Source organism: Penaeus monodon, chromosome 4 (assembly GCF_015228065.2).
Source record: "Penaeus monodon isolate SGIC_2016 chromosome 4, NSTDA_Pmon_1, whole genome shotgun sequence".
Lineage (NCBI taxonomy): Eukaryota > Metazoa > Arthropoda > Malacostraca > Decapoda > Penaeidae > Penaeus > Penaeus monodon.
Window position 1 is genome coordinate 59,540,921 of NC_051389.1, and position 12,500 is coordinate 59,553,420.

Genomic DNA, 12,500 nt, shown 5'->3' on the forward strand with positions numbered 1-12,500 from the left:
CTAATTCTGTTGATATATATATTTTTTTAACACTGACTTAAAATTAACAAGGACTTAAATTTACCAACTTTTATTGTCGATCGTACAGAACTAATTCAAATTCTCCCATATTTCCTTCTTCGAATAAAAACAGAAAAAAAAAAATCGCATTTCTCCTCACATTCTTCGACATCTCTCTTCGAAAGAAAAAAAAAAGACAAATAAATATAAGATCAAGTTTTCCCCCGCGCAGTCACGCCTCCCTCTGCGTCTCTGTTTCACTCCTTCCTGTACAAGATGGCGCGCCTGGTGGAAGCTGACGACGGGGCGAACTTGCGGTTGGGAAATGGCTTCATGATGTCCTCCAGATTCACTCCCTCGTCCACGTCATCGGCCTCACTTCTGATTTCCATTTTCTTGTTTTGTTTTGAAAGGAAGGAAGTGATAATGATGATTGTTATTTATTCATTTATTTATTCATTTGACTTTATTTGATAATTTGTGAATATAGACGTCCGTCTTTTTCGTCATCTGACTACTTCTTTTTATCTGTGTCTATATCATATCTATATCTATCTATCTATCGATCTATCTTTCTATATATATATGTATATATATATATATATATATATATATATATATATATATATATATATATGGCTCTCTATATATCTGTTCGCCTGTCTATCTCTGTTTCTGTTTATCTAGATATCCATCTATCTACTTATCTATTACGCACCTACGCACACACACAGACACTGACACATACGCATGAGAGAAAGGAAAAAATGGATAAAAAAAAGAAAAGGAAAAATGAATGATGCATATCTTGACCTGCATTGGTCTCCAATTTTGCAAATGATATAAACAATAGAAATGCATCAGTTTATCCAAGGAATACATAACCAGGCAGCTGCACATCCATTCAGCATATTAACCAATATATTAAAGTGATTTTTCCTAGAGTATTCTGACGGGTGTTAATGGCAAGGAACTCCTCGTTATCATTAGTAAAAGAGGGGAATTTTAGTTAGGCTTCTGATAATTATAATATTAGCGAGCAAATTAAACAGATAATTATGCCTCTAGCTATATCTGATATAAAAATGGTGACGTCATTAGCTCCGCCCCCTTTCTTGACTCCAACAACTTCTGCAATATTTTATGGTAAGTATTTTTGCAGAGCATTTTCTTTGAAAATGGTTCAGTAATAACAAAAGAAAAAAGAGAAAAAGAAAGAAAGAAAGAAAAAAAAACATATTTGCAATAAATAAAGGTGATGAGGTGGGGCTTAGCTCAGAAGTTGCCAGTTAGGATTTTCTTGAAGATGGCATGGGACTACCTGCTTAAAAATACCTTGAGTTTATCTATATGTTGAGGTGCAGTTTGTTTGTTTGGATAACGATAGGCCACATACGTAACAATGATGATGATGGTGGTGATGATAATGAAGATGGTGATGATTATGGTGCTTGTGTAAAACAAAGGTTTAATTAGAAGGATTGTATACCGTGGTGATTTTCACAGAAGTAATGGAAAAAATGATGATGATGATGATGATGATGATGATAACGATACCGACGATACCGATAACGACGATAATGATAACAAAGCCAGCAACGACCCGATGACAAAGCGAGGGCCTTACCTGCATGATGAGGCGCAGGAGCTTGGTCTGGGTGTCGAGGACCGCCGAAATATCCCTCAGCCGCCTCCTCTGCTCCTCCAGCTCCTCCCACAGGTAGTCGTCGCCCGAGCAGTCTGCGGACTCGAGCTCTGCGCGGGAGGAAAGGAGGAGGGGGGGGGGGGTGAGTGGGCGTGCTTTGATTTTTTTCTGTTTTGTTTTGTTTGTTTATTTTGTCTTCCCTTCTTTCTTTCTGTCTGTTTCTGTGTCTCTCTCCCTGTCTGCCTCCCCCTCTTTTTGTCTCTCGGATATTAAATGGATAAATGATAATAACAACACTAACAATTGTAATAGTAATAGTAATAGTAATAGTAATAACAGTAATAATTATAATAACAGCAACAATAATAATGATAATAACAATAATAATTATGCTACTACTACTACTACAACAAATGATCATATCGATAATAACAATAATGATAATAACAGTAATAGTAACAGGAATAACAATAGTAATAGTAATAATAATAATGATAATAATAACAAAAATGTATCCGGTAATAAAAAAAAGAAAAAAAAAAAAAAAAAAAAAAAAAAAACACGGACTCAAAAAAAAAAAAAAATCTCGAATCGCGAATTCCCTCCCGCACAACTTACCTGCTCCTTTCCTGTCGCTAAAAGGACACGCGAAGTTGAAGGCGCTGAGGATCCTGTTCACCAGGTGCGTTCCTTTCCTGCAGTTCGGGTAGATCACCAGCTCACTCTTGTTCACTCGCCGGATGATCATTTCTGGGAGTTTGTTCTCCAGTTCCGTGTGCATTTCGACCTTGGGGTTGGGAGAATGAAAGGCATGTGCGAAAGTTTTTTTTTCTTCTTTTTTTTTTTCTCCCTCCCCCCCCCCTCTCTCTCTCTCTCTTCTCTCTCTCTCTCTCTCTCTCTCTCTCTCTCTCTCTCTCTCTCCGCCTCTCTCTCTCTCTCTCTCTCTCTCTCTCTCTCTCTCTCTCTCTCTCTCTCTCTCTCTCTCTCTCTCTCTCTCTCTCTCACGTTCTTCTTTTGTTTGTTTGCTCATTTGGTTGGTTGTCTATGTTTTCCTGACTTTTCAGTAAACTTATTTATCTTCGTTTGGCTATTTACCTACCTACCTATCTGTATATCGGTATCTATCAAATTATGTATCTATTTATGTATCTATCATGTATCTGAGTCTATCTATATGTATGTTTGTATGTATGTGTATGTGTACATCTGTGTATGCGTATTTGTATATATATCGATCTGTCAGTCTACAAATCTATCTATCAATCTCTCCATACCCATCACTCCATCTATCTAAAAGAAAAACCAAGGGAAATGCAGTCATGCACACACACACACACACAGACACAGACACACACACACACACACACACACACACACACACACACACACACACACACACACAACACACACACACATATCCCCCCTCCCACACACACAAACCTGCATGGCGATCCTCTTCAGCTGCGCGTTCTTCCTCACACTCTCGATGTCCCCAACAGCCAGACCGATGAGGAGATTCATGAGCAGGATTGGCATCAGGATCATGAAGATGACCAGAAGGGCTGCAGAAGTAAGTAATTTGGGAAAGGGGCGCGTGTTAGTTGTGTATTTTCGGGATATGTGTACTTATATACAATCATTTATATATATGATTATAAGATTGTTTTCAGTAACTTGGATGTGTGTGTGTGTGTGTGTGTGTGTGTGTGTGTGTGTGTGTGTGTGTGTGTGTGTGTGTGTGTGTGTGTGTGTGTGTGTGTGTGTGTGTGTGTGTGTGTGCGTGTGTATGTATGTGTGTGCGTGTGTACATTTATATATATGATAAAAAACGATATACTCAGGATACATCTCACTGTACTACCTACGATGACACTCAATATCACACGATAAAAAAAGTAAATCTACTAATCAACAAACAATAAGCAAATAAAAAAAGTGAATGAATACTCCATAAACAATAAAAAATTAAACCAATTAATCAATAAACAATAAAAATAATCCATAGACAATAAAAACAATAAACAATAAACCTAAAACAGTAAGTCAACCAGTAAACAATAAACAACAATAAATAAAAAGCAAAACCAACCAATCCATAAACAAGAAAAAAAGCAAAACCAACCAATCCATAAACAAGAAAAAAAGCAAAGCCAACCAATCCATAAACAAGATTAAAAGCTACACCGATCCATCAAGACAGCAAACGCAAGCCGCGCAAGCGGTCAGCCAACAGCAGCGCAGCGGCCCCAACCGAAGGTGGTGCGGGGGAAGAGGAGGCTGTCCCCGCGCGTGCTCTCGTGGTAGAAGGGGTACACGAAGATGGTCAGGAAGTCGACCTCGCCGAGCATCATGGAGAAGGTGTGGAGCATGGACATCGGCACGTTCGAGAAGGAGAGCTGGCCTCCCTTTGGTGACGATGGGAATGGGCGGGGAGGGGGGGGAGAAAAGGAGGGAGTGGGTCAGAATGGAATGAAGAAGAGAGGGAGAGGGGCGTGGTGGATTGGTCCGACGTCAGGAGGCGCGGGATTGGATTTGAATTTGGTTTATATTTTGTACTATGGTATTATTATTATTATTTTTTAATCGTTTGCCACTATAAACTGACTAAATGATTTTTTTTTTTATTAACAAGGCACATAAAATATACATAATGTCTATATTATCTCGTGTGTTTCACCCTTTGGCTAAACGTAACGAACTCTGCGCAGTCTTCTCGCTTAGCAAATTATTCATAAAACAACGAAATTTAGAACAAGAAAACACGACTAAAGGGTCTTTTCGCTCTATTGCTCCTTCTTGTCCTGGAGAATCAGTGCAGCGAAAAAGCCTTCGGTATATTCGTGAGCTTTAATGCTCTTCTCTTCGTTGGTTTGCGTTCCAATTATCTCAATGGATATATTTATTTTCTTGTGGGATTTTCAGATCACGAAACCCAGAGGAAAAATTTGTACGTAAATCAATGGTCTTTAATACCAATCACCCAATTTAATCCTGCACTACAGTTAAAAGTAAAAAAAAAAGTACGTATCTGTAATTGTGAATTAATCTACTGTATTTCCAAAGAATTGTCAACAGTCAAATTATCTGAAAAACAAACAAACAAACAAACAAACTTACATGTGACATCAGGATATAGAAGGCAAGTCCAAAGGCGACGATAAGAACAGAGAACACAAGAAGAACATTTATGAGTGTGTTCAGGATCTCGAGGAACATCACGATGTATATCCCAATCCGGTCAAATCTGGGAAAAGATGGTGAGAAATTCATAGATAAATAAATACGGAGGAATAGTTATATTCTGCTAAAAAAATAAAAAAATGAAAAGGTTGTAAGTGTACTAGAGGAATACAGACAAATGGTTCCTGTGCAATCTGCGAGCAATGAATCTTGTGTCGTGGCTTCGAAGAACCAATGCCGTTTCGTTTTCTAAGCGTCAAACACGTATAGTCGACAATAATAATAATAACTATGGATGTGATAAACTAATAATAATAATAATGATAATATTAACAATAATAATGATAATGATGACACTAACAAATATGATAACAATAACAATATCATTATTATTATTACCTTTACTGTTATTATTATTATCATTATCATCATCATCATCATCAATATTATAAGCATAACAATAATATTTATTATCCTAGTAAAATCAACAGTAACCGCAGCCTTTGCCAATCACCTTTGAAAGTAAATGAGCAGAATGAACCACGAGCAGAAGACGGCAAGAGCGGCCGAGTTGTACTGCTGGTTGTGCCACGTGGCGCCCAGGAACACGGGCATCACCATGCAGATCGACGCCAGGTACATCGTCCATTCCACGAAGTTGATGGGCTCTGCCAGGTACTGTCGGGAAGGGTTGGAGAATGGGGTTTATTATTCATTTATTTGGTTAGTTTTGTGTGTGTGTTTTGTTTGTGTTAATGCCTTTTCGGATAATTATGGACTATTCTATTTTTTATCGTGTTTTTTTCTTCAGTGCGTTTTCTTTTTATTGTTTTATTGTTTTTTTATTTTTTTTGGATTTGTTCTTTCTTCGAGTAATGAGTAAATCCATTAAATTTCAATCTTGTTTTTAAAACCACTATTTTTTTTAATTCATTCTTATCTTTTTCTTCAGAATCAGTCCCCTTTATTTCATTACAACTTAATTTTCTTCTACTAATTATTATATCCAGTGGAAGAAGGTGAATTATCTTTTCTTTCTTCAAATACTAGTTAATCCTAATTTAAAACTCAGGCACCTTTAAGCATATTACAGAATTACTTCATATAAATTGATTATCCGACAATACAAAGCATGTGTAAAGTCTTGTACAGCCTCTTAACTACTCGAATTAAAACTAAAACAAAACAACAGTAATCTACAGACAAATATCAAATACTCTTTATTACCCACAAATTTTCTTAAAGAGTGACTAAGCTAGGGTTAAAGATCCCGGGGACATATTCCGAGTTCAGTATATCGTGAGGTACCTTTAGCCGATGGTAGTATATCTGGAATGCCTCTTTCATCATGCTCATCACGGCAAACGCAGTTATTCCGATGGCCATGCAGTACATCCAGCCAGGTGTGTCTTCGATCTGTGTAAAAAGTGTTTTTGAGTTTGTTTGTTCATGTAGTGGAGGTTTGGACATTGTAATTGGTGTTAACTTCGTTATCAGTATATATATTTTTTTTACATGTGATTAATATTGAGTTTTAATTATATGCTTTCATTTACTTTTTTCTCATAGGATAACAGCATAGCTTTTCCATGCAATACACCCAATTAAAAACAACATCGGCCAATATCAAAATCATAAAATGATATTATTATTCGGTCTTGATTATAAGATACTGATTAGTTTTTGCATGAAAGAAAGAAAGAAAGAGAGAAAAAAAGGCATAAGCCTACACCACAAATAACGACCACCCAGCACACAGCAAAACCCACCAATCCCTCCCTCCCACCCCCCACCCCTCACTCCCTCAACCCCATCAAACTTACATGCAACTGAAACTGCTCCGACGTCGTGAAATCGGACATGTTGTCCACAGGAAACCTCGTGATGTTCGACATGACAAAGCTCTGCTGCCCGAGGACCCCGACGGCGAAGATCGTCACCAGCGCCAGGAACACGAGATACACGAAGAGGTTTGACAGGTGGATGTACTTGCCATACGCCTGCCACTTCATCTCGAGGAACTTCTGGGTCAGTGGATGCATCAGCAGCTCCACTCGACCGGACTCCACCATCGCCTGTTGGGAGGAAGTGGAGGGAAGTGGTGGCAAGGGTTTCTGAGGAAATAAATGAATTAAACAAGAGTCCTTTCACTTAAGATTTTAAAAAAAAGAATGTTATGTAATTAAAAAAAAAACATTGCCTTCATGGCCATGACACTAGCTGTGAATCGGACAAGCAAGCAATAGGAAAGTAAGCAAATGAACAAGCCATTCTAAAAGCAAGCAATCTAACACGTAATAAAAACAAGCAGGGAGGCCAACATGCAAGCCATCCTATCGAACCAGCCATGCAAATCTGCAGTCAGTCCAATAAGCAAGCAACCCTACACAATCGATAAAGCAATAAGATAAAAAAAACAAGCAATTCACTCAACAGCTAAGCAACCAATTAATCAAGCAATCTAATGACAACACTATTCAACAAGCAAACGATCTAACGAGCAAACGATCTAACAAGCACACTATTCAACAAGCAAACGATCTAACGAGCAAACTATCTAACGAGCAAACGATCTAACAAGCACACTATTCAACAAGCAAACTATCTAACAAGCAAACTATCTAACGAGCAAACGATCTAACAAGCACACTATTCAAAAAGCAAACTATCTAACGAGCAAACGATCTAACAAGCAAACTATCTACCGAGCAAACTATCTAACGAGAAACGATTAACAAGCACACTATTCAACAAGCAAACTATCTAACGAGCAAACTATCTAACAAGCACACTATTCAACAAGCAAACTATCTAATAAGCACTCTATTCACTCTATAATAACAATATAAATAATGATAACAACAATAACAATAAACAACAACAACCCCTGAAGAACGAGGGCAAGGGCCAGGCGCCGCCGAGGAAGGACCTACGTTGCAGGCGTACAGAGGCTCGGGACGAAATTTGGGATTCTTCTGCTTGATCTTCTCGGCGTCGAGTTGCTCCGGGGTGAGTTGCAGGGGGTAGAAGTTGTACTTGATCTGTGGGGGAAGGAGGGGGAGGAGAGGGAGGAGAGGGGGGAGGGGGAGAGAGGAGAGGGGAGGAGAGGAGAGGGAGAGAGAGAGAGAGGGGAGGGAGATGGGGAGGGCGGAAAGGAGGAAGAGAGGAGGGAGACAGGGAGGGGGAGGGGGAGGGGAAGGGAGAGAGAGAAGAAGGAGGAGGAGAGGGGGGAAGGAGGAGGAGGAGGAGAGGGGAAGAAAGAAAGAAAAGGAGGAAGGAGAGGGGGGGGGGTTAGGAAGATGAAGGAGGGGAAGAGGGGGAGGAAGGAGGGATAAGGGAGGGTGGTAGAAGGAAGAAGGAGAAGGGGAGGGGGAGGAAGGAGGAAGAAAGGGAGAAGGAAGAGGGAGGAGGGAAGATGGAGGGAAGAAGAGGAAGAGGAGGAGGAGAAGAGAAAGAAGGAGGGAAGGAAGGATGGAGGAGGAGGAGGAGGAGGAGGAGGAGGAGGAGGAGGAGGAGAGGAGGAGGAGGAGGAGAAGGAGGAGGGAAGGGGAGATGGAGGAAGACGAGAAGAGAGAGACAAAATGAAAGAAAGAAAGAGAGAAAAAGAAGAAAAGAGGAGAGAAATATGTTTAAATGTAGTCAAAAATCATTTCACTATTACAGTCCTTAATCTTACTTGTAAGGGAAGCATCAAGTAAATAGTAAATAAATTCAGCAGTTGATTATGCAATATCATCTATCTTAGTTAAGATAGAAGCGACCACATTTTTTTTATTGCACCTCATTTTCTTCACAAATTTGCTTCGTGTTATATTCTAAAATCCAGTGTCTTTTTTTCTACACACGTTTCTGTTTTTTTCCATATAATCATCCTTAGAAGAAGAAAAAGAAAAAGAAAATGTAGAAAAAAGGAAAAGAAGAAGAAAAAGAAGAAAAAAGAAGAAAAAAGAACAAAAAATAAAAAGAATAAAAATAAAAAGAATAAAAAGAAAAAGAAAGAAGAAAAAGAAGAAAAAGAAAAAGAATAATAAAAAAAAAGAAGAAGAAAATGAAAAAGAAAAAGAAAAAGCAAAAGAAGAAAAAGAAGAAAAGAAGAAAAAGCAGGAGGCGGAGGCGGAGGAGGCACTCACATAGAAGTCCCTCGCCTGCTCCTTGACATCCGCCTTGACGATGGCTTGGTACAGAACGGACTCGAACACCTTGGGCAGCGTGCGAATCAGGGCCATGCATATGCAACCGTGAATCTTGCTTGACGTTCCCAACACCTCGGTGGGGCTGACCAGGGAAAAAAAATCGAGAAAGTAGAATAAGATAATAAGAAAATCGAGGAGTAAAAGAAAAAGGGGAAAAAAAGGGAAAAAAATCGAAAATTCAGGGAAAAATGCATACTTCTTATTCTGGGAAAAAAAATGCATACTTCTTAATCTCGATAAGGAAGGAAAAGGTTTATATGTAGCGTAATAGTAGAAAATATTGATATTTACTTGCTATAACGAAAACTTATTTTTCAATATGTTGTGGAAATGTCTATTTTAAAGTATATATCTTAATCTAATTATAAAATAACTAATCTCACACTAAATATTCAATAATATAGAAATCTATCAGTATTTACATATTTTTTAAAAATATAAATATGAAATAAAATACCTCATAGTCAAAAGAACGCCCCTATTCATTACACAGTAATATGAGAAAACATAGGAATCTACATATTTTAATCTACTCGCAAAATAACTCACTTCACCCTATAAGGAAAAAAGGGCATATATGCTACATCATCTATTTACTAACCTCTATCAACACAATTCCGATTTTTTTTTTTCTAAATGTCTATCTACATTTATCGAAATTCTATCGAAAGTCTATCGAAATCTCTATCTACATCTATCTACCCATCAACTATCTACACCAATCCATCTGCTATCTACATCCACCTTCCAATTCTATCCACACCTATCTCTCCATCCACTCTCAACATCATCCATCTGCATCTCCTATCCTCCTCACCCTCTATCGTGAGTAACAAGAGCCAAAGCAGACTCAGAGAGCTTGTATTGAATTGCAATGTCAATCGGCTTGCAAGAGGAAATGTTCTCGAGAAATTTGCAGTTGAGGCTCATCAGCTGACTGACCGTCTCCGGTTTGTTGGCTCGCACAGCCACGTGGAGGGCCGTGTTCTGTGGAGGAAACAGATTAATCAGTTAATAGGTAAATAAGTGAATAATTGAGTGAATGAATAATAAAAAAAATATTGAGTAAATGAATAACATTTGCTATAAAAAGGCGTATAGATGTACATACGTTGATGTAGTTTATCAGTTCTGGGTGAATGAAAAATATGATGATGATAACAATATGAATAATGGTGATGATAATGATATTAATAATAATAATAATAATAATAATAATAATAATAATAATAATAATAGTAATAATGTTAATAATAATGATAATGATAACAATAATAACAACAATAATAATGACAATAATAATAATAAATAAAAAATAACAATATAATAATAAAATAATAATAACATTAATAAAAACATGTAACACCACAAAAAAAGAAAAAAAAAAAAAAGAAAAAAAAAAAAAAAAAAAAGAAAAGAAAGGCAAAGCACTAATCCGCCTGACCCCCTCCTTATCCGTCTGGTCGAGCGTGTGGCTGTGGATGGTGAGGATGGCGCTGATGGTGTCCCTGTGTCCCCCGAGAGCAGCCAAGTGTAGCGGTGTCCTGCCGTGGTGGTCCCGGTGTAGCAGGGCGCCCTTGCTCAACAGCAGCTGGACGACGCGGGTGTGGCCTGGAGAGGGAGGGTGGTTGTGTTATTATCATATAATAATCATATGATAATGATAATAATGCTAATAAGGGAAGGAGAATGTGGGTGGGTGGGTGTTTGGGAGGGAGGGAGAGAGATGGAAAGGTGAAAGGGAAGGAGGGAAGGAGGGAAGGAGGGAGGGTGGGAAGGTGGGTGGGACGGAGAGAGGGTGGGAGGGGGTGGAAGGATGGGTGGGTGGGTGAGGCAGAGGGAGAGAGGGTGAGAGGGAGGCAGGGAGGGAGTGAGTGAGAGAGACCCACACACACAAAGACACTCAGACACACTGAATGGTTAATGCGAAAAACACTAACAGTAGGTTAATTTGAATTCCACAGCGTTTCCCATTTAATACGGTCATTATGAATACCCTATACCTACTGCCCTCTAACACTAATCCATCTTCAGTTATGGAAACGAAGGAAAACCGAACCTTCTTCACTGGCGATATGAAGCGCAGTTTTGCCTTCGTCGTTGCACTCGTTCAGGATCAGGAAGCCCGACTTGGACTCCACGAGTTGGCGGACGGTGTTGTAGCGGCCGTACCTGGGCGAGACGCAGGGAGAGTCACTGTACCTATACCCACACGCTTGCATACATACACACACACATGCGCACACATATACACATATATAAAAATGCACTCACATACGATTTTATGATTAAAATACAACCAGAATCCCTCTTACATCCCCCCTCCCGCCTTCAAAAAGAAAAGAAAAGAAAACAAAAAAACTCCTACTTGGCAGCGAAGTGCAGAGGACTCTCGTTCCTCTTGTCCTTGGTCCTGACGCTGGCCCCGAGCTGCAGGAGCGACGACAGGGAGCAGATGTGGCCGCTGCGGGAGGCGTAATGCAGGGGGGACCAGCCCATCGAGTCCTGTTCGTTCAGCATCATCGTAATGCTGCTTGTGCTCTGGCGGAACGCAGGGGGTTATGTGCGGGCTGTCTGCTCGAGCGACGTCTGCTTAGCCGTTATGTACGCCTTTCTGTATTTCTATTTTATTTTGTTTTATCTTATTTCATTTGATCTTATTTATATATCTATTTATGTATGCCTTTCCGTATGTTTAATTTGTTTCACATTTTAACTACATCTATTTATCTGTTTATATATATGCCTTTCTGTACTTTTAATTTCATTTTACTTTATCTACATCTATTTATCCGTTTACATATGTCCCCCTGTCTTTTTATTTTATTTTATTTACATCTATATATTTATTCAAAATTTTATCTCCATATGTTTATGTTTATGTGTGCTTTCCTTGTGTTTTATTTCATTTTATTTACATCTATTTATCTGTTTATGTATGCCTTCTTATCTTTCTATTTGATTTAATTTTATTTTATTTACGTTCATGTAAACCTTCCTGTCTTTTTACTTCATCTATATTTTTCTATTTTGTCCATCTATCTGTCCGTCTGTACATCCACTGCTCTGGTTCTTCCATTCATCTATCTATTACATTACCTATCTATTTCTCTTTGTCTTTATGTATCTCTCTGTGTATCTATTTATATGTACTTCTGTATATCTATCATTCTATCTGTCCATCTACCTGTCTAATAATTCTCTACATGTATGCAATAATGATGATAATAATGATAGGGATAATGATAACAGTAACGATTATAATTATGATGATGATAATAATTATATGATAATGATGATAATGATATTAATAATTATACTAGTAATGGTAATGATAATAATGATGATATAATAATAATAGTCATAATAATAATAATAACAGTAATAGTACTAAAAATGATACTTCTACTACCATTACTACATAATGATAATAATGATAATAATAATATCAACAATACTAATAGCACCAATAATGATACCAG

General features: G+C 38.2%; 1 protein-coding gene across 1 annotated transcript in view; it reads right to left on the minus strand.

Annotated features, from left to right (window-relative positions):
* Window positions 1-54: 54 nt before the first annotated feature.
* The window catches only part of LOC119572632 (transient receptor potential cation channel subfamily A member 1-like), a 33,218-nt gene continuing 20,772 nt past the window's right edge, over window positions 55-12,500 (minus strand). The window contains exons 8-22 of the mRNA XM_037919737.1: window positions 11,387-11,559; window positions 11,078-11,190; window positions 10,463-10,629; window positions 9,836-10,005; window positions 8,956-9,100; window positions 7,759-7,866; window positions 6,649-6,900; window positions 6,134-6,241; window positions 5,340-5,503; window positions 4,763-4,889; window positions 3,897-4,050; window positions 3,086-3,207; window positions 2,264-2,432; window positions 1,628-1,755; window positions 55-395 (exon numbers count right to left, since the gene is read on the minus strand). Of these exons, the coding sequence (XP_037775665.1) occupies window positions 258-395; window positions 1,628-1,755; window positions 2,264-2,432; window positions 3,086-3,207; window positions 3,897-4,050; window positions 4,763-4,889; window positions 5,340-5,503; window positions 6,134-6,241; window positions 6,649-6,900; window positions 7,759-7,866; window positions 8,956-9,100; window positions 9,836-10,005; window positions 10,463-10,629; window positions 11,078-11,190; window positions 11,387-11,559 (2,238 nt within the window). The 3' untranslated portion in view covers window positions 55-257. The remainder of the gene's footprint in view (window positions 396-1,627; window positions 1,756-2,263; window positions 2,433-3,085; window positions 3,208-3,896; window positions 4,051-4,762; window positions 4,890-5,339; window positions 5,504-6,133; window positions 6,242-6,648; window positions 6,901-7,758; window positions 7,867-8,955; window positions 9,101-9,835; window positions 10,006-10,462; window positions 10,630-11,077; window positions 11,191-11,386; window positions 11,560-12,500) is intronic.